This window comes from Epinephelus fuscoguttatus, linkage group LG22 (assembly GCF_011397635.1).
Source record: "Epinephelus fuscoguttatus linkage group LG22, E.fuscoguttatus.final_Chr_v1".
NCBI classification, from domain to species: domain Eukaryota; kingdom Metazoa; phylum Chordata; class Actinopteri; order Perciformes; family Serranidae; genus Epinephelus; species Epinephelus fuscoguttatus.
The window spans coordinates 4,634,669-4,656,854 of NC_064773.1; the positions used below are offsets into that span (position 1 = coordinate 4,634,669).

The 22,186-nt window shown below is 42.3% G+C and overlaps 2 protein-coding genes across 5 annotated transcripts in view; both read left to right on the forward strand.

Annotated features, from left to right (window-relative positions):
• abcc9 (ATP-binding cassette, sub-family C (CFTR/MRP), member 9) overlaps nucleotides 1–13,641 on the forward strand; it is a 107,474-nt gene extending 93,833 nt beyond the window's left edge. For 3 of the 4 annotated variants that reach the window (XM_049567216.1, XM_049567217.1, XM_049567215.1), the window contains 4 exons: nucleotides 15–118; nucleotides 252–385; nucleotides 1,960–2,022; nucleotides 5,409–13,641. In XM_049567216.1, coding sequence (XP_049423173.1) covers nucleotides 15–118; nucleotides 252–385; nucleotides 1,960–2,022; nucleotides 5,409–5,546 — 439 coding nt within the window. In that variant the 3' untranslated portion in view covers nucleotides 5,547–13,641. Of the gene's footprint in view, nucleotides 1–14; nucleotides 119–251; nucleotides 386–1,959; nucleotides 2,023–2,658; nucleotides 2,943–5,408 lie in introns of all 4 variants that reach the window. The other variant, XR_007448452.1, reaches the window with a different exon arrangement.
• Nucleotides 13,642–14,907: 1,266 nt separating this feature from the next.
• Nucleotides 14,908–21,364, forward strand: kcnj8 (potassium inwardly rectifying channel subfamily J member 8). Its single transcript, XM_049567286.1, has 6 exons — nucleotides 14,908–15,482; nucleotides 19,337–19,485; nucleotides 19,668–19,828; nucleotides 20,014–20,153; nucleotides 20,275–20,491; nucleotides 20,674–21,364. The coding sequence occupies exons 1-6, from the start codon at nucleotides 15,136–15,138 to the stop codon at nucleotides 20,923–20,925; spliced, it is 1,266 nt and encodes a 421-aa protein (XP_049423243.1). The 5' UTR covers nucleotides 14,908–15,135; the 3' UTR covers nucleotides 20,926–21,364.
• Nucleotides 21,365–22,186: the final 822 nt, after the last annotated feature.

Sequence of the window (22,186 nt, forward strand, 5' to 3'; positions counted from 1 at the left end):
TTCTCTCGTTGCAGGTTCAATCTGGATCCAGACAAGATGTGCACTGATGATCGACTCTGGGAGGCGCTAGAGATCGCCCAGTTGAAGAACATGGTGAAAGCTCTGCCTGGAGGACTCGGTACTCAAATACATCTCAAGATTAAATGAGTTTTATTGCACCAGAAGTTCTGCAGGATACATTAAATATGATGAAGAATCAAACAGTGATTTGATATGTCTGTTTAATTGAACGTTTGTCTGTTTGTGTCCAGACGCCGTTGTCACAGAAGGCGGAGAGAACTTCAGCGTCGGTCAGAGGCAGCTCTTCTGTTTGGCCCGAGCTTTTGTCAGAAACAGCAGCATCCTCATCATGGACGAAGCCACAGCGTCTATAGACATGGCCACGGTGTGTGTGTGTGTGTGTGTGCGCGCCCTGGGGTAGGCAGGAATCTACACAAGACAGAAAAGACATGACGTCCGAATTTGAAAACAGGCATTCACACACCCTCATATAGCAACCCAAAATTTATACATACATTAATTTATTTAATCTTATTTCGTTGTCCCTCAACGTTTCTGTCTGCCGCTGCGGACTGCTTCCCAGAGAGGTTAACGACATGAGCTCTGGAGTCAGACCCTCGCTCGGCAGCTGGTAGCGCAAACCCTCCACTGCCAGGTCTAACCTGTGTAACAGCAGCAACAGAAAGTTTGCTGATCTGGTGGGAAGTTGTGTCTGTCCAGTCTACCGGAGCTGAGCTTTGTGTTAGCTGGATTCAGGTCTGTCTACAGAGCTGCTGCCTGCTCTCCTCCTGGCGAGTTGTTCTGAAGCGGTGCGGATTGAGGCGGAGGACACACTGTGATTTGAGGCTCTAGCTAACATTAGCTACATAGATGTGAACAGGAAGTCGCAGCTGTGAGCCTTTGGTTCCTGTTAGCAGAAGGCTAATCTATTAGCAATACTTTCTCTCCATCTCTGAAAAACATCACTGATATAAACACGTTTTTGTTTTTGTTGAACTCTTGCTGATGAGTCCAGCTTCCTGTTTTGGGTTGCTCCGCAGTGTTGCTAATGCTGGATTAGCAACTTTCTCTGCAGGACTCTCTGCCATTGAATCAGACTTTTACCATCTGCCTCTGTAGAACAGCCAATAGAAGTACCCTCTCTCTGAAACGACCTGTGATTGGTCGGAGTCTCGCCTCGCGGGCTAGATTTTCCAAAGCCTGGAAACAGACCAAGAGGTGGAGCAGAAGTTTAGATTTTTCCCAGACCACTTCAGTTACAGTATGCTCTAAGTTTATTCTGGGATTTTTGTTCAATGACGCCACAATTAAACTGCCTATCCCAGCTTTAAGTGAAGGGTCTGAATACTTCATCCACCACTGGTTATAGCTATATCTCCGAACACTTAGTACCGTACATTTCAGGATGTACTTTGAGGTCCTCGGGCAGAGGTCTTCTGTCTGTTCTAGAGGTCTGACTGAAAACTAAAGGGGACAGAGCGTTTGCTCTCAGGGCCCGAGTCTGCCCGAGGAAATCAGGTTGGCCGAGTCAATGATCTCCTTTAAGTCCCCCCTTAAAACACACTTTTTTCTGAAAGCCTGTCCTGATTTTACTTGAGCTTTGAGTTCATTTAAACTGTCTTTATTTCCTCAGTTTTCATACACCAGTTCTTTTAGAAGTTGTCATTTTCATGTCTTGTCTGTTTTAATTACCGACATATAAAGCACTTTGTAACTCTGTTTTGTAAAGTGCTTTTTAATAAAGATCATATTCTATACAATTAAATGAAGTTAAGTTCAAATCTCAAATAGAAAATTAATATTTTTAAACCACATCACTCATCTGAAAACACACTTAGCACCAGAACTACACATGTAAAGTGCACTGAACAGATGGAGTTTATGTTTAAACCATAAGACTCTTTATTTATGTGACAAACATAAGCAAAAATAACTAATATCTCTTTTTCTTCCTCACAGGAGAACATCTTACAGAAAGTGGTGATGACAGCGTTTGCAGACAGAACAGTCGTCACAATCGCAGTGAGTCCTTCAGTCTGTGCTCCTGCTGAGTTTGTTGTTGAAAGTGAAACCACGAAGGTTTATTTGACTCAGACTACAAACAGACTCCAGTCCTGCAGTTCGCTGAGCTTCACAGTGTGTTCAGCGCTGATAGATGCAGATATGTGGCTCCTTTTCTTTGAGCTTCATGTGCATCTATTGCTGTATGTTTTCCTGAATGGATGCTTCATACATCCTTCTCCTGCACCTTTTCTCCTTCTCGCACTAACCGTATTTCCAGACAGTTTCTAATAATGTTAATATTCCAAATGCATTTAGCGTCTTAGATGTGAAGTCAGTCCTCTCTGTCACTTATCTGCTTTCCTTTTCTGACTGTTGTCTCCCTCTGTGATTCTGTCGTGTCCTCCGGATCCTTTCTGTCTCACCCACTGTACCTCCTCCTGTCCTTTCCATTTAAATATATCCCTTTCTTCTCTTTTGTCTTTCTATACTTTCTATCATCACATCCTTAATTTCCTCCCTTTACATTTGCCTTTTCCTTCTCTGTTCTTCTACACTTTTCTTTCCCTCCTTCACTTCCTCCCATTTCCTGTCCTTCATGTGATCTTTTCCGTCCTTTCCCTCTGTCCTCCTCTCTGTCCCTTCATCCTGCACCAGCACCGCGTGTCCTCTATCTTGGATGCCGAGCAGGTGTTGGTCTTCTCCTCGGGGATCTTGGTGGAATGTGACTCGGGTCCCAACCTGCTAGCACAGGAGGACAGCCTCTTCAGTGTGCTAGTGAGGACTCACAAGTAGACCCAGATCAGCACAGGCTCTGCCTGACTCTCTCCTGTCTCCTCCGTCTTCCTTCTCCACCTGTTACTGTTTGTTTTTCTACTTTTCCTGGCTGAGTCAGAGCTGGAGTCTGGGTCTGCTGAAGCCTTACTGCCACTGACAGCCTGGTTGGTATCAAATTAAAACCACTGCATGCTCTTTTGTAGATATTTAACATACATGCAGGGCAGTTTGGCCGCAACCTGCAGTGTTGGGACATTGCTTAAGGTGTTATTAGGATTTAAAATGCCACCAGTATTCAGTAAGAGCATGTAAGATTAGCCCTGCGTCCACGAAAGATGTTATTTTATTGTTAGCTGTTGTTTATTGTTAGCTTCATCTGGAGGTATCCCAGTTAGTATAATGGGAGATTTAGAGCTTTGAACCTCCTCCCAGTGGACTTAAATATACAACATTGTGCATACATACATAGGTATGCCACTTCATATAATCCCTGATCCTAGCTTTCACCTGGTCAGTAAGGCTAACATGAGCTAACCATTGATGACCGGTGGGTGGGCAGTGGGCACTGTGTTTACCCATATTAAGGCCACTAGCCTGTCATCTTTTAGCAAAGCCAACAAAAATGAAATAAAAGGCATAAAAGGCAAGATATTTACATCACAAAACATTAAAATTTCTCCAGACACAGTGCCGGACTAAAACTAAAGCGCCTCTCGCGGTTAATGTGATTTTGCGTCTTTTTTTCTTAGAAGTTAACGGGTTAGTTACCAGTTAATTTCAACATTCGATGTCTCAAGCCCAGTTCAGACGAAAGATTAGCGAGGAGACAAAACCGTTTGAAAATGTTGCAGACAAAATTAGCAGCGGTGTGAACTGGCTGGTCTGAGCTCAACTCAAGCCGGCTGATGGTGTCACCTCAGCCGGTCAAATCTTCAACAGCTGGTTTTAAGACATAAAGCGCAAATTATTTTCAGCCACAAAATAAACCTGAAAAGCTGCAAATCAGAACAGAAGTACAGAGAGTTGTTGACTAGAGATGATACACCGTCTCAGCTAGTTGACTTGGTTTTTGGCAGGTTTTTAGAATGTTACAGAACGCTGCATTGCAAGTAGTCGTGGCGAATCTTTGATCTGAACTGGGCTTCAGCCGAAGTTATACTTCAACCTTAATGTATCAGAATCCTTCACTAGACAGGTTTTTCTTTCTTGTGAAGGGTACCATGTGTTGAGTTGCTGATCTTCGTCAAACTTAGCCTCAAATCATGAGTCTCATAGAGCATAAAGGGCAACATCATCTGCAAAGAAACAGAGATCCCAATACCACTGATTAGGACAAATTCTGGACCAAAAGTGCCACTATGTCAGTTTTTATTTTATTGCAGCATATTTACCACCTTTATGATGTCAGGTTAGATGACGCTGTCTAGAAAGTCATTAAATATGATCATCTGTTGCTGTTGTTTTTATTTTGGAACTGTAAAGTGAATCCTGAAAGGCACCAACAGTCCATGTTGCTTTTAAGAGTTTAAAGGCACTATGTGTAACAATTTCAGTTGTTCTTTGAGACAAACAAATTTTGCAGTCAAAAGTGTGTCCTAGCACATGTGTATTCACCTCCATCAGCTTATCAGTATGTCTGTAAGCTCCGAAATTCTCATTTACATATACATTGCGACCGGTGTCTCATCATGTACATGCGCCATCTTGAAAATACAGGTACGTACAGGGACATCCTTGAGAAATACGGAATTGACTTTCGCGTTTTCACTTGTCGGTTTCCAGTTTCCACCTGCAGGTAGAGTGACGAAAAGCAGCAGCAAGCAGTCACAAGTGCCGGTGCATTTGAAAACCTCTGGCTTCATAAGATGGAGGATCATACTTATTCAGCTTCTTCACTTGAAAAGGGGACATCTGCGGCTCAACCTCACACACCTCATCCCTCTCCCCGCATCACTGCGCTGCTGTCAGCTGTTAGCCGATGTTAGCGTTAATAGCGGCTAACAGCAGCTCTGGGAAAGGCTACCCCGATACTGACCCTCGTTTTTTTAATTCGCCGGTCACATTGCCTTTTTGATTCTCTTTGCACTTCCTTGGCGATGAGGATTCCGTCTCCCGTGATGCTGCATATGCATGCTCAAAGAGTGGGACTTTGTTATGCTGCAGTAGTGCCAGGGTGGTAGTGGCGCCGCTAACAGCGGCTAATAGCTGTCAGCGGCGCAGTGATGCGAGGAGAGGGATGAGGAGTGTGAGGTTGAGCCACTTGTCAGTTGTCAAAAGAGAAGACGTGATTTACACCCGCCCCAACAGTCCTACGTTAAAAACACAGCCAGCATGGCGAGGAGGGGGTTTGTCAACTTGAATCCATGAAGTATCGGATGACATGGTTTCATCAATGTTATCATAGCTTTTTGGTACACAGCGGCTACCGTTGTTGCAATACGCGTTTGAAACAGTGAGGCGCTAGAGTGTGCTATCAGTTTGAATGCAATATATGATTTCAGCATTAGATGGGGGAAATTCCTACACACTGTGGCTTTAAGGCACAATCGTGTGACCAAAAATGTAATTGTTTTTATAACGTCACCACTTTTCCAGACTCTAATTGCCTAATTGTGTCTTTGTGTTTCCAGCACCGTGTCCACACCATCCTAACAGCCGATCTGGTCATTGTGATGAAGCGAGGGAACATTTTGGAGTACGACAAACCTGAGACTCTTTTGGAGCAGGAGGACGGGATGTTTGCTTCGTTCGTCCGGGCTGACATGTAGACACACACGAGTCGGTCAGCAAGGCCCTAAAAACTCACAAACTGATGAGTCGGATCAATCTACTTATTTTAGTTTTCTTAATGAGGCGGACAGACCTCTGTGACACTACAACACTCCAGTGAAGCCAATAATGTGAGTCTTTAACAAGAAGCTTCTCAGATCCAGAAACATCATCTATCAGCAGTTTACGAGTCGATAAATTGTACTTGAATCGTCAGTCGCCAAATAAATACATAATGCCTTTTTTAACATAGAAATGACATGAAGGAACACCGTACGTCGTCATATATCAAGTCCATCAGTCAGTTTATCCCGTTTTCATATTGTAAATCAGCAGATACACATATCCAAAGAGTTTTTACAATGTTAAAAAATTAAGATATTTTTGGATTATTGATATTTAAGCAGCCAGTATTAAGAGTAGTAGAAAATATGAAATTTAAAAAAAAAAGGTTTTTGTGTCCTAGATATAAAATATGATGCTAATGGCTACATCTTGATTTTGTCAGAGATAACTTGAGCTAAATATAGCTGCAAGATAACAGACTAATATCGTTCTTGTGGTGTAGGACTGAGAATACTGAAAGAATATCGCCAAAATTATTCAAAAATTAATGTCAACAAATCCTATGAAAAGATCAAAACCACCAAACGCTACATGGACACTCAGCCGTAGTCTGTCTCTGAATACTTCTTAACTTCCTGTCTGTAGCTTTCAGCCCTGAGCCCATTCCTACTGAAGACTTTTTTGTAAATGCACAGTTAAATTTTAAAAAACAAAGCCTCGGTAATTTTCTTAAAGAGCTTGTCACAGTTTTTTATCAAACAAGCAGGAGAAAACTGTGCATCTGTCAGACCCCAGTACACACAATACTTGTCAGTAGATACATTCACTAGTGGTTATGTTTCTTTTCATGGATTTGTTGACAATAAGAAAAATATACAACATCTCCAGACTGATGATTTGAAGGGGACTGATATGTTTTTCATTCTGGACCCTATTTTCCTGTTTTTGTTCCTAACTGACGAATGGGAACAACAGGTTTTGAGACTGGTCCAGTGCTGAGTCAGAGCTGCAACGTGATCACTCAGAGCACAAGATATGCACCATTAATGTACGTACACTATACATGTTTTTGTCACTGACAGGCTCAGATTGTTACTCTGAGTTTCTGACACCATTATGGAAATGATCCCTAGAAGAGATAGACCTTTTTGTTTAACCAGAAACAGGCCCGAAATCCATTCGTCTGTTTTCAACTCTTCAGTTGAAAACAGACGAATGGATTTTGTGTCACAAGGGTAGCAGGCTTAGCAAAGTGTTACTCTCCCCAGCAACACTTTCCAGCTCCTCCTGGGGGACCCCAAAGCATTCCCAGGCCAGATATGAGACAAGTTATCCCTCCAATGGTCCAAAGGTCCCTCCGCAACCTCATTCTTTCGGTCACTACCCAGAGCTCATGACCATAGGTGAGGGTTGGGACGTAGATGGACCAGTAAATGGAACGCTTTGCCTTCTGGCTCAGCTCCCTCTTCACCACGATAGTCCAGCGCAGTGCCCGCATCACTGCAGACGCCGCACCAAACTGCTGTTTTATCTCATGCTCCATTCTACCCTCACTGTGAACAAGACCCCGAGATACGTGAACTCCTTCCTTTGGGACAGTAACTCACTTTCAACCCGGAGGGGGCAATCCACAGTTTTCCGGCAGGGGCGGAGACCTCATCGCCAAAGCTACCAAACTCCATTTTATCATTATTAAAACACACTTCATTACAAGTCGACGGAAACAAAATAAAACTCGCCAAAAACATCTTGGTCCGTCTTTTTACTGTTCCAACAATCACCAGCTTTGGTATGGTTGTAATAAACCTTAAATTTACTCAGTTAAATGTGAAACTATGCTGCCTCTATACACACTAAAATTACCGTTTATTTAAATTGAGTCTGGTGGTTTGGGTGATAGTGGTTTCAAAGCTGTTTCTGGTTAAACAAAAAGGATCTTACTCTTTAACAAAAAGCTCTATCTCTGTCGGGATCCTTTCCATGATGTTGTCAGACACTTATATTAACAATCTGACCCTGTCAGTGACAAAAACAAACACTTCAAGTGGACGTACACTAATGATGCGAACACGAGTTTCAAAAAATTTTGTTCTCATTAGTCACTCACACACAAAAACACGGAAAAAATAGGGTCCAGGTTTAAAAATACCAAAGTCCCCTTTAAGTTCTGTCCCTGTCCAGGACCTCCGTCCATCAGCATATCATCTGAAAATCAATCACGATCAGTGAAGTGATCAAGTTTGAACTCTCATTGACCAGATGAGTTAAATAAGAAGTGTATTTAAATGCAGTTTAGTTTTAATTTCAGGTGTTTGATAATGATATGTGAAGACTTTGGACACTCACTGTGTCCGTTGATCTCTGGATTTATACTGCAGAGTTGTTTATTAGATAGTTTTAGACTGAGCTGAACTTTTAGCTTCTGTAAGGATCATTTTAAATTTATAGAGTTTAAAAAGTCTTTAATTATCTTTTTAAAATATTTGTTACGTTTATATACATGTCACGTATTAGTTTTATTACTCGTCAGCACTCGTATTATGCAATAATAAGGAAAAATCCTTTTTAAAAAGACTGAATGATGTTTCTGTGCTCTGCATACATGAATGCATTGTGCATTCTGTCACTGTAAAGAATTTAATAATGATATGTAATATTTTAGACCCTGGTGTAGTATGCGCTGCATTTTTATGTTAAGTTTCTGCCACAGAGGTAAGACTGATAGAAGAGGCAGTTTTTATAAACTCTCGCCTGAGGCTGCATTTATATCAGACGTTAGAGAACAGGGTGACGTCTCAAAGCTTTTGGACTGTGAAGTGGATTTCTGTCTCCTGAACAAGTGCGACAAAGAAGGAAATCATCACTGAAGGATCGAAGGCATTTTGATGTCTGTTTTAAAAACTTTTTTGCAACTTGTGATCCCAAAAAAGAGACACTGGACTTTCAGATGTCCTCAATCTACTTGGAATTTCCACCAGGAGGTCGACCTGTGTGTCTTTTCACAGTTTTGGTAAACACATGCATGGGACAAGATCAGCAGACATCTTTCTACAACTAACTTTGGTGTAAAGAAGGCGGAAATATACCAGAAACAAATCCAGAATTTGCTCATTCAAACAAACAAATAGCTGATTTAGACTTCACAGCTCTGTAGAACGCTCCCTTTATTCTTTTTACTGTATTATATTTAGTAAAAGTATGACCCAAAACTGGCTTCTCATCGGCTACAAAGCTTTCAGACTGGCCGACAAAAGGCTTGATTTGAAATGATTGATTAATTCCTTGTAATTCAGGTAAAGATTTCTGCATTTATAAACCCTTTTAGGGCCGGTGTCACGATAACAACAGTTTGTTAGCTGGAGGCAGTACATGCCTCTCCCCCACAGGGCTGTAGGCTACACAGGAGTCTTAAAATGTGTTTGTCTTGTTGTGTTATTGGGAGCCAGAATAGAAGGAGTCATGGCTCAAAACCAGCCGCCACTGCCCGTCAACAAAAACAAAGATGGTTAAATGTGATAAGACCAAAGGACTGGACGGAGGCCATCATCAAAAATGCTCACATGTGCAGCGCACACTTCATATCAGGTTAGGGAAAAAGTATTTCCTGTTGTAGGGATGAATAAGGTTATGTGTATTAAGGGTTATCATGTCCACCTCATCAGAAACTGGGGAGGGATTAAGAGGAATATTGGATTTCTCTGGAACGCTAACTTTTTAGCACATTAGCTAACATTAGCTTCCATAGCAAAACAAACAAGTGTGGTCCTCCTTTGTAAGATTGGCTTCCTGTGACATCATCCATCCACTGAGTGAGAGCATACGGGTCGGCCAGTCTGGTCCCGTTGGTCAGTGTTTACTTATTCAAGTAACACTGGCGGTCCCGGAGAGTGAGTGACCTGACATGGTGCGTTGGTAAATTCAGTCTGACGCTCTACACTAACATGAGAGCCCTGTTGGTGGAAGAAACGCAGCGTTATATTTCTATATGAATTAACGAATGCTTACAGAGTGCACTCTGACACTCGGAGAGTGTGGTGCTCTGGATAACCAAACGGTTCATTCAGACAGCGCTCCAAATTTGTCCCAGATTGCGCTCCAATACTCGGAATGAGTATTTCTGAACACACGCTCACATCATCTTCATCCATCGTCTAAAACAAGCCAACAGAACTTGCTAGTTAGCGCTAGCTAATGTCTGTGGAGAACTGTTTTGCCTCCAGCTAAGCCCCGCCCACCAACGGTAAAATTGTTTATCCTACCTTTTAAGCAACTGCAACAACACACCGTGTTCATTTAACCAAATTTCTGATTTCATTTTTATGATTTAGAATTTATCACATTTGATATTTTTAAATTGAACCAGGGAAGAAAAATCTATTACAAATTAGCTAGAAACAATTTTATAAAGAAACCTGAGCGAGCATGAGTTCAGAGCAATAAAAAAATTGCCAAGCTGAATATCATATTTCTGGTATACTTCCACCTCGTCTCTATCAGTTGTGTTTCTGTGCCTACACTAGTACAAACACTGTAGGGTGTCTCGGCTCAGGCTGGAGCCGGTGAACCCGCTGTCTGTCTGCGGTCATGCTTTGCTGAACTTATTATCCTTGGAGACAATAGACGCCCAACATGAGTTCCTGTTAACTCCAGAGATGTTTAAAGGTTATCGTGTATTGACAGTGATTTTTTAAATACTGAAGAGATGCAGTGGAAACTTTCGGAACTGTATTTTTTACACTGTTTTTTTTTTTTATTCCATTGTCTTGAGATCACTAGCTTTGAAATTATTAACTCTTGATCTTGAATTAATGGCATAAAAAAAACCTAAAGTGCAAACACAGCTGTTGTGGGCTTGCACACGGACTTTAGTCGGCCACAAACATGACTTCACCATAACCAATCAGATGTTGTGTTTTCAGTTTGTTCTGCTGCCCCCTAGTGGCCAAAAAAATCTTATAGCAGATGTTAAAACTTGCTTACAAGATCATTTTTCAGTGTTTCCTGGGACTTGTGGTCGACTCACGAGAACCCTAAAAACTTATTGTGTAAACAGTCTTCAACTTTTGACTCCTTTCAGCTAACTCGACTTTATTCAGTGCAGTCTAACACTGATTGCACTGATGATTCAGTTCAGAGAGTGTTGGAGTTAGAGGTGATAAGAAGTCAGTTTTTATTTATATTTCCCTTCTCATAGAGAATTAAAAGAAACGACCAATACCACATTAGATCTTAATCAAACAGCTGGTTAGCTTCGCTTAGCTTAGCTTAGCTCAAAGACTGGATACATACTGAAACTTTCCACTTTGTAGAGTCTCAGCTCAGCCTGTTGATTCGAGCCATCTCTGTAAGTCTTTCTAGAATCACTGGTCTCTGTGGGAGCTGCTATTGTCCCTTTATTGTATTATTGTGATCGATCATACTCTGCTTATAAATGAGATTTTAAAATGACTTTGTACTGTACAGACTAAATGCCAAATAGATTATTTTGCAAGAATTTCAGCTTTTGTTAAGATTTCAAATATTGTACCTGCAGATGTTTCATCTCAGAAAGTTGCTCTGTGTTGTTTTCCTCTGGTACACAACATATTGTTTCACCTGTTTGTTTCTGCAGTTCCTCCTCTTCCTCCTCCATCTTCTCTTTTCTTAACCCTCAGAGACCTGCCGGATCGCTGGTGGTGTTAGGCGACCTTGACTTTTCACTTCAAGATATCTGACTGAAAATGGCTTCTATAGATGCCCATGAGTCTCCCCTTTATACATGCCCACTTTATGAATATCTCTACATACTTGCGTCTTTAATCAGTCTTTGAATTGCATAAATTGGGTCGGACCACAAAGCTGAGACTCTTCTGGATTCAATAAGCCCAGTTTTATCCATGTGTGATGATGTCAGTCTCCACAGCAGCCGTTTTAGTGTAATGAGTCAATTTTTAAAACTTGACCTCACTGTATAAAATGACCTGTAGTGACCTCTAGGATGATCACAGCCTTATGAAACTTCATAATCATAAACGAGAGACGTCTGGTATTCAGAGGATGTTTGGCTTTCATAGGTATGTTGACAACAAACAGGTTTTTTAGCATTTTCCAGAACAGCCAACTTCCAGGAAAAATGTTGGCATTGTAACTTTATGCAAACTTTATTCTCCGGTTCCGCTTATCCTGTTAGGGGTCGCGGGGGGCTGGAGCCTATCCCACCTGACATCAGGCGAGAGGCAGGGTTCACCCTGGACAGGTCAGCAGACTATCACAGGGCTGACACATAGAGACAGACAACCATTCACACTCACATTCACACCTACGGACAATTTAGAGTCAGAAAAGATAAGGTTTTGGCTTAAAATACCCACTTTTGGTGGCACTATCCTGTCTGGAAACACAGCAGTGTCTGTAAAAAATACAACTGCATTTCCTTGTAACATCCCCACTGGTAATGCAGCAATGTCTTGATAATAAGCAACCGTTTGTTATTGCACTATCTCCAGTTGAAACCTGCAACAGGTGGTAAAAAAAACCAGTTTGGCGGCTAGAAAGCAGCTGGAAACTCAGCAACGAACCACAGCTTTTCTATGTAATATCCTGGCTGGAAATGCAGTGATTTCTCATTAAAAATGACCGCTTTTGTCATGCTATCCCTGCTGGAAACGCAGTGATGTCTCAATGAAAAAACAACCGCTTTTTGTCGCATTATTCGCGCTGGAAACACATCAATGTCTTGTTAAGAAAAGAACTGCTTTTATTTGTAATATCCTGGCTGGAAATGCAGCAGTGTCTTCTTTAAAAGCAACCACATTTGTCACACTATTCCCGACTGAAAATGCAGCAATGTCTTGTTAAAAACAACCGCTTTTTATGGCACTAACCCCGGTGAAAACACAGCGACTGGTCACTTAGCAGCACCCACATTTGACGGCTAAAAAGCAGCTGGAAACTCAGCAATGAACCACTGCTTTTTGTTGCACCATCCCGGCTGGAAATGCAGCGATGTCTCGTTAAAAACAACCGCTTTTCATGGCACTAACCCCGGTGGAAACACAGTAATATCCTGGCTGGAAAAATATCAATGTCTCTTTTAAAAACAACCGCTTTTGTCATGCTATCCCCGCTGGAAACACATTGTTGTCTTGTTAAGAAAATAACTGCTTTTCTTTGTAATATCCTGGCTGACAATGCAGCGATGTCTCATTAAAAACAACCGCTTTTCATGGCACTAACCCCGGTGGAAACACAGCGACTGGTCACTAAACAGCACCCACATTTGACAGCTAAAAAGCAGCTGGAAACTCAGCAACACACCACCACTTTTCTGTGTAATATCTTGGCAGGAAACACATCAATGTCTTAAAAGACAACTGCTTTTCACGACGTTTGAAACTTCTACTGACCTGATATCTCCTCCTAAAGATCCTCTGCCCCCCTGTAAAACACACAGACGGCTCTGTGTTGGGTCTCTGAGGGTTAAAGACTGAGAGTGTTCTTCCTGTTCTTTGATCCTCGTTCAGTCTGGACTCGTTTCATAAATCTTTGGTGTTTAGTTTTTACTGCAGGTGTGCATCTGGACGTGAATCTGACACACTGCTGCTGCCTCGTAAATTCTTCGCCTCACACCCTGAACCATAATTTGACTCCGAGTTGATGTCAGAGCAAAAACAGATGAATAGATGGAAAGACAAATTATTTTTCTTTCATATCGTGTTTGGACACAGCAGAGACCGATTTAACTGATTTAATGAAAACATGTTTCAGTATCATTTTTGTATCCCGTCTTTAGTTTCAGGAGAAAAAACTTCATATTTCAAATTCATTCATTTATGTTTTATATTGACAGTTCACTACATGCATGTAACACACAGTGAACATCACACACACACACACACACTCTGTCAGACTCCTCTTATATGACTGTTAACGATTTTTTAAATGTATGTAAATGTACATTCTGTATATCCAAGACTTTTGAAACATATAACAAAGTATTATTATGTGTGCCTTTTTTTTTTTTTACACTTGACATGATAATAAAACGGTTTTGAGTGAAGTGACTCTTTTCTTTTCTCAGTAAACCTGCAGCACGTGACCCCCTCAACACTCACTAATATACAATGTTTGGCTAAATGGCGCCCCCTGGTGGAGAAGTATCACATTTCTACGTATTAATCTGACTTCAGTTTAAAACCAGGGAATAAAGAATTAAAATGATTTATGACAGTTACATTATTTTAAGCTGTTTAATGACACAGTAAGGTTTTATTATATTTATTTATTTATTCCATCGCCATTTAGTTGGTGCAGCAGCAAAGACAGCAATAATACAAAAAATAAGTGAATAAAAAAATAGATGAGATAAATTAAAACTAAAATGGAAAAATATTAAAAAAGAAAACAAACTAGAGACACATAGAAAGAAAAATTGAGACCTGAGCTGTTTTTATTTATTACAAAAATCAAGATGCAAACAGAGACTGCAGCATAAATACAACTGAAATTATATGGCCTATATAGTTACATTTATCAGCAACTAACTGCTCATTCTGTCATTAAAATGGCATAAAATGTCCATTTATTTGTTTTAGATATTTATTAAATCATAATTAGCTGAGTGGGCGAACATTTAGCAGCCTGGAGACGATTTCTATATTTTATTTTATTAATTAGCAACAGGAAATTGTTCTGGAAAAAAAAAAACTATATTCAAAAAAGAAAAGTTTATTGAAAAGAAGAAAAACTGACTCATATTTAATGTCGGTCTACCCTAAATCAGTTTAAAAAGGAGGAACGTAAATTTCAAGTAAATTAATTCATAATTTATTAGCCATAAAAGGAGTGTTTTCTAAATCCTGTTTGTCTTGAAACAACATGAAGCTAAAGAAAAGAACACTGGGACCATTTTCCAACCTGAATAACTAAAATAAAAAGACACAAAATAGCTCATTAAACTATAATAACTAGATACAACAGAGACCTTGTGTGAGATAATGGTTTAAATAGCCTCCTCTCACTCCCCTCTGTTCACCTGCTGAACACCAGGAAACAGGGTACTTTATTTTTACACCTTAAAAACTAATTTAAAGTTTATATGTGGAAGATTCCTGTAGAGATGCGCACGCCATGTGTCCTTTAAAGTCTGAAAGAACTGAGTTTAATCATCTAACAGTAATAATGAAGATGTTTCATGAATGTTTGGAGACTTTATTTAAGATGAAACTTTAAGGTTGTGTGCGTTGGTAAGTTTTCTTTGTGTTTTCCGACGGTCCCTGAACGGTCCGTGAAGGCAGCAGCGCGCTGGTCTGAGCGGGTCTGGACTCTGGACGTTGGACTACGTCAACAGGAGAGAGGAGACCGTCCCAGCCCTCAGAGGAGCTGAGCACAGAAACATCCTCCACATGTCCACACAAGGAAACGAGTCTGTGCGTCTTTGTTTTCCTGCAGCTGGACATGTTTGATCCGTGCGTAAAGACGCACTGAAGACGGACTTTCAAAAAAGAATCTTTTCCTTTGACTGTCTGGAGCATCGGCACAAAGATGTTGGCGAGGAAAAGCATCATCCCGGAGGAGTTCGGTCTGCCGGGGCTCGCCTCTCGGATGCCCCGCAAGCCGGTGTTCAGAGACCGCGTGAACAAAGCGCGCTTCATCGCCAAAAACGGCTCGTGCAACTTGGCGCACAAGAACATCCGCGAGCAGGGCCGATTCCTGCAGGACGTCTTCACCACGCTGGTGGACCTGAAATGGCGCTTCACGCTGGTCATCTTCACCACCACGTTCGTCAGCAGTTGGCTGCTGTTCGCCATGAGCTGGTGGCTGGTGGCGTTTGCGCACGGGGACCTGGACCTGATGCGGCAGAACCGGACCCACTGCGTCACCGACGTCAAGTAAGAAACGACACAGAGCAGTGTCCCAGTGTCAGTGTCATCAAAGGGACAGTTTAAACTGTGTTTTTGGATTGTTAAAGTGTGTTTGATGAGACTTGGAACGTGTTTTTACGCGCACTGAAACTGATCCGAACCTCTCCTCCTTCTTCTTCTTCTTCCTTTCCTCCATTTTTAAATTCGACAGAGGAAGAGGAGGAGAGGGAGAGAAAGACATTAACTATGACAGGGAGTCAGGGAACTTCGGCTCTCCTCATGTCAGGGGAAATAAAGTAAAGACTGCAGGAGGGGGGGCGAGTTTGGCACCTCCCTCTGCAGCCCAGTCTCCACAAGAAAATGTTGGCGTTGTGCGTTTCTGCAAACCATGAACGTTACATCTGTAAGTTTAGCGTATCATATCAGGTGTTTTTAGAATGACGTAGTATTTGAGTCGACTTTTTCATCAGGAGGTGGAGGGGAGGATGGATGGAGAGAGGCCTGCCAGATGTTTACGCACCAAATGTGGGTGTTTTTTTGGCGACCGGTCGCGATTGTGCCACGAAAACCGGGTATTTTAAGCCCTAACATGATCTTCTTTGAACCATAATAACCATAATGTTGTGCGTAAATCTAACTGCACATTAACCACAGTGCCAGTGAGCACCAACCTGGATTCTAAAATTGATTTCTAGTTGAAAACGGATTAATATTCAGTCTGAACGTCTCTTTTCAACCAGATAAAATGTTTTTACTTTTACAGGGGTGTAACGGTACACAAAAATCTCGGTTCGGTACGTACCTCGGTATACAAGTCACGGTTCGGTTTTTTCGGTACAGTAATGAAAAATAGACAACTATTAAATATCTTTTACTTATTGGTAACCTTATTAAAACATACCACCGCAGCAGTTAACTCTTTTTACACAATTTTTGAATGAAACAAATATATATAAAATCCTGCTTTTTCACACTGTTTGAATGAAAATAGAAATATAAAAGTGAAAAATAAAATCCTGCTGTTTTTTTAACACATTTTTTAATGAAAAATATAAATATAAATTTCTGTTTTAACAGTTTTACTCAATAAAAATAAAAAGTATAGTGCAGCTGGTCAGCTTTAAAGCCTGCTCAGATTCAGTTTTACTAGGAACTTACTTAGCGGGGAACTAGATATTTTAAATGGTTCGGCTTGCAAAACTGGAATTAAAATAAAACAAAATGAAATAAAATAATATCCTGCGCCCAACAATTCGGTACAGGGTCGTGCTGAACCAAAAGTCGCTTACCGAACGGTTCGACACAAATACACGTACCGTTACGGCCCTAGTTTTTACATAATCAAAATGACAAATTAGTTTAATTATTTTGATAATTTGTTCAGTTGTAGGGCAAAGAGAGAGAATATAGATGAGTGTGTGAGGTATTTCTCCACAGTCATGTTGCTCTGGTGGGTGACGTGGTCTACACAAAGACGTCATTTCAACATATTTAATGTTTAATATAAAATGTCATTAATATGGAAATATATAGTCTAATATATAGTCTGTGTGCTGCCAGCAAGAAGCTGTCATGTGCTGCTGTATTTCAATAAAGCGAACCAGAAAGTGACAACATTAGTTTTGTTTTTTGCCGCTTGTTGTGCCAAGCTAGCTCAGTGTTAGCATGCTAGCTCAGTGTTAGCATGCATAATAGGAGCATTATGAGGCTTAAAATGTGTTAAAGACCGTGACGGTTAAAAAGAGCTTAACAATTGGTTGAAAAGTTAAATTTTTCGCACTATTTGAAAACGCAGATTGAACGGTTACATTTTAGGCACCAAACTTAAGTGATATGTAATGACCCATCGCTATTTTTCCAGCCGGGTTTCTGCAAAGAAAACCAGATATTTTAAGCTAAAACATTTTATTTTTCTGACCATAATCAAGTGTTATTTTGTGCCTAAATCTAACCGCACATTAACCAGTTGATGAAATGTAAAGTTTCATTTTGTCTGCTATTTAATAGTCTCGCTCACCAGACCTTTCTCAAGAAAAGAAAGGTCTGGCTGCGCCGACTCTCACTTTGAGATTGGAGAAAAAAAACACCCAGAAAAATATTGGCTACAGGGTGCGAACCATGGCAGAAAAATGGCTACATCCCCGCAGGATCAAACACCGCAAAAGTTAGTAAAGGACGTGTTGAAAACTGCTACACAACCGGAGGTGGTAGGGCGGGACTTCAGCAGGTGGCTTTCTTTTCTTTTATATCAGACAAGACAAGGTTTGTTTTACCTTGACATGTTTCAACGGGTGTCTTCCGTCTTCTTCAGAAGCGTCACCAGATGTCATTGGTGACGTGCCTTATATCAGCTGATGTTACTGAGGCGTGGTCACCCTGGTAAATTTGACAGGGCGACCACGCCTCCTGCTGTCAGGTCGCTCAGAAGGAAGCGGGCCCGCTGGACGATGAACCGGGTTGAGGGAGCATATACGCTGTCACATACCTGGAGCGCTGTCCTTGATGAACGACCTGACGCCCTGTTAAATGTCAAGATAAAACAAACCTTATCTTGTCTGATATAAAAGAAAAACCTTAATTTAACACTTAGACAGAAAGAACTTCTATGGATTACAAATGTAACTGATCCCTGGTTTGCAGACAAATAAAATACCAACACTTTTTGTTGTGATTTTGTTTTTGTTTATGCTGTCCCTCCGTTTACAACGTCACTGCCGTCACACTTTCATGTGTTATGTTTTCCTGGAGCCTATCCCAGCTGACACTGGGTGAGAGGCAGGGTTCACCCTGGACAGGTCTCCAGACTATCACAGGGCTGACACATAGAGACAGACAACCATTCACACTCACATTCACACCTACGGACAGTTTAGAGTCACCAGTTAACCTGCATGTCTTTGGACTGTGGGAGGAAGCTGGAGCACCTGGAGGAAACCCACGCTGACACAGGGAGAACATGCAAACTCCACACAGAAGGGCTCCCCCACCCTGGAGTACCTTTTACACTGCCAGATTTTCTGCGAATGTTGGGCCGATTTGCCGGCAAGCTGCGAGCGGTTAGACACACAGAGCCAGATTGGCGAGTTGATCCGAGGTGCCCAATTTTCCGCCTCGTAGGGTAGACATATTGGTGGAACCCTTTTAGTTTAAACAGACCGAGGTGGCCTTCCACAACGGGAGGGGCTGTTGATGACTTGTGGGAGGAGCTGTTGATGACTTGTGGGAGGAGCTGTTGATGACGCTGCACGTGCGACCCACTGGCGGTAGATGAACAGGAAACAGCTGATAGCAGGAATTAGCGAGCAGCTAGTAGCAAGAGGGAAACACAAACCTGACAGACACTGTAAAGATGAGCAACTGGGGAGACAAGGAATTGTGCGCCCTCCTTGTCCTCGCAAACGAAGAGGCCATTAACCATCAGATGACGGGGACGGTGAAGGACGGGCCGACTTATGAGAGAATCGCCGAAGGACTGACCAGCCACGGCTTCCCTCCCACGTCACTGTTTACGTCACACGCTGAGCTACATGTTTTGTTACTTGCTCACGCCCCCCATTGCCCCGAAAAAGGCGCATTCTGCATAAACATATGAGCATATATATCTACTCAGGGATCATGTCCACAGAGTCCGCTGTGTTGCACTGCCATGTTTCTATAGTAGCCCAGAACAGAAAACCAAACACTGGGACTGGATAGGGACATTTGGTTTTTCGGGTTTCACGTTGGCCACCGTAGTTAGCAGCCCCTCTACGATAAGATTTTTAAACGTGAACCTGCTTCATTCATCATTTCTGCCGAGACGCTGAGGATCGACTCTGTTTGGAAGAAACTGACTTTAAAGCTCAACAACTCAAGAACTTTCTATATCTCTCTGTCTTCAGGTCGTTCACTTCAGCCTTCCTGTTCTCCATCGAGGTTCAGGTGACCATCGGCTTCGGAGGACGTATGATAACAGAGCAGTGTCCGACCGCCATCACCGTCCTCATCATGCAGAACATCATAGGACTCATCATCAATGCTGTCATGCTGGGTGAGACTCAGAGCCTGAGGGAGAGGTGGAGGAAGGATTCTGGTCTCTTACATTTGTCTGCCATGTTTCTGCTCTACGTTTGACGTTTTTCTGATTTTTCCACCTTTTTCCAACGACTAAGTTATCAATGAGTTCTGGACGTTGGGCCAGGTCGGTCACACGTACCCTTTGTCTGTCCTCAGGTTGTATCTTCATGAAGACGGCTCAGTCAAACCGTCGAGCGGAGACTCTGATCTTCAGCCGTCACGCCGTGATCGCCGTCAGAAACAACCGGCTGTGTTTCATGATTCGTATCGGAGACCTGAGGAAGAGCATGATTATTGGAGCCACCGTCAGGTTACAGGTGTTTGTCCACTTTATTCCGTCCACTGAATTCAGATCCTTATGTGTATCACTGTACTAATACCTCACTGTAAAAACACTCTGTGTCGTGTATTGAACGGATGACTTTAGTAAAAGTATATAAGTATTAAAAGCATTGCAAAAAATGAATTAACTAACAGTTAATGGACTACACATCGTCTGCAGGTGGTGAGAAAGACGACCACACCAGAGGGCGAGGTGATCCCCATCCATCAGATCGACGTCCAGACGGAGAGCGCCGTGGCCAGCAACAGCCTGTTCCTCCTCGCCCCGCTCATCATCTGTCACGTCATCGACAAAAGCAGGTGCAGCAGCGGCAGATCCGCTCTGAGATGTGGATTCATTCACTGCTTTTATCTCATATTGTTTGGTATTTTATTTTATCGTCGTATGAAATGTAGCTGTGACTCCTCCCCCTTCTCTCAGCCCGCTGTACGACCTGTCGGCCATGGAGCTGCAGTGCAGCGACCTGGAGGTGATCGTCATCCTGGAGGGCGTCGTGGAGACGACAGGGATCACCACGCAGGCCCGGACCTCCTACGTCTCCGAGGAGATCCAGTGGGGTCACCGCTTCATCCCCATAGTGACGGAGGAGGAGGGCGTGTACTCTGTGGACTACTCCAAGTTCGGTAACACAGTCAAGGTGAGCGTTAAACGAACTGATCTTCACTCTGATTGGTTCACAGTGTCAGAACAAAGTAAAAAAATATGACTGACTGAGCTTTGGAAACCAATAGTCTGGATTAGTATGGATTATTGTCCTCCTGCTGGCGTGATAAAAATACAGATGTATTTAACTTAAATATTGTGTTGTGTTTCTCTCAGGTGGCGACGCCGCGCTGCAGCGCCAGAGAACTGGACGAGAAGCCGTCTATCTTAATCCAGACTCTCCAGAAGAGCGAGCTGTCGCACCAGAACTCGCTGAGGAAGCGTAACTCCATGCGACGCAACAACTCCATGCGTAAAGGTGCCGGGAGCAGCGGAGGTCTGCGCAGGAACAACTCCGGGCTCGCCACGCCTAAAGTCCAGTTCTTCACCCCCGGCGAGGGAGGCCAGAGCCTGAACGCCGTCACCTGACATGAGGCCTGCCTCCTGCTGGCTGCCCTGCTCCTCCTGGTGGGACGGAGGATTGTGGGTGTTGGCGTTTCTCCTGCTCTGATGGGACTCATTCTCTGTCTGTTTCCTGCCTTATCTAGACTCCCAGCACTGTAACTGCTAACATTGCCCCATGTTAACGTGCGTGGAGTAATCTTAATCCTGTTAACGGTCCATTTCTCTGCACTGAGAGCCTCCACAAACCAATCAGTCTCTTCTCTTCATTATCACTGACGCAATAATTACAAACTCGGGGCCTTTACGCCTGTTCTACCGTTCTGGGGGAGATTCATTTTCTCATTAATTAAAGTCACAGTTTATCGGCTAGTCGTGGTGACGAGTGACAACCAATCACTGTACTGTACATGTGTGTGTTTCACCTTGTTTTGTCTCGTGTGTTGTTTGAGAATAAATGCACTCACATCATCTGAACATGGCCTCAATATCTTAAGTGCTCAAATTATTGTTGAGTAGTTTACAAAGGTGTGGACTCGAGTCACGTTAGACTGGACATAATCAAAGAAAACTTGCAACTCAGCTTTGACTTTATCACCAATGACTCGTTACGTCACTTGGACTTGAGCCTTTTGACTTGAAAATTCTTGATATCTTCCCACAAAAATTAAAAAGTAGGTCATTTACAAAGTGTGCCACGTATGAATTTCTCTGTATTTTTTTAATCGGCCAACGTTAACATGTCTCATCTGCAGCAAGTTGCACTTTGTTTGACTCAATCCAACAACATCCAGTCAAGCTGCGGGAGAGAAACATGACGAGTAAATTCCTGCAGTAACAATTTCCCTCCTTTTTTCCATGTTGATCCTGGATAGATTTGGTTAGGTTTATCCAGGACCATCATCATCATCATCATCATCACACTGATTCTGGATAATTTGTTAATGTTGACATCAACATAGCAAAAATGTCCCTGGATCAAACAAATTATGCAGGACGAAGATGATAGTTTTCAATAGGTTATTAAAAAGGAAGGAAAATGTCTTTGTCATTCGTAAAATAACATTATCTTTACTCCTAATCAGGGCGTAACTTTTTACCTCATCTGCCACTGGATAGTGACCTCCAAAAATTTACCGGCCAAACATATTTTTCACCAGCCAAATAAAAAAATCGTGCCTTGTTTGACTAAAAATAATTAACTTACGTTTTTCGTATGAAAATCCAACTTTAGGAAAATCCAACCCTGTCCTCCATGTTTCTTTGGCGTGCTTGCGGCAAAGGCGGC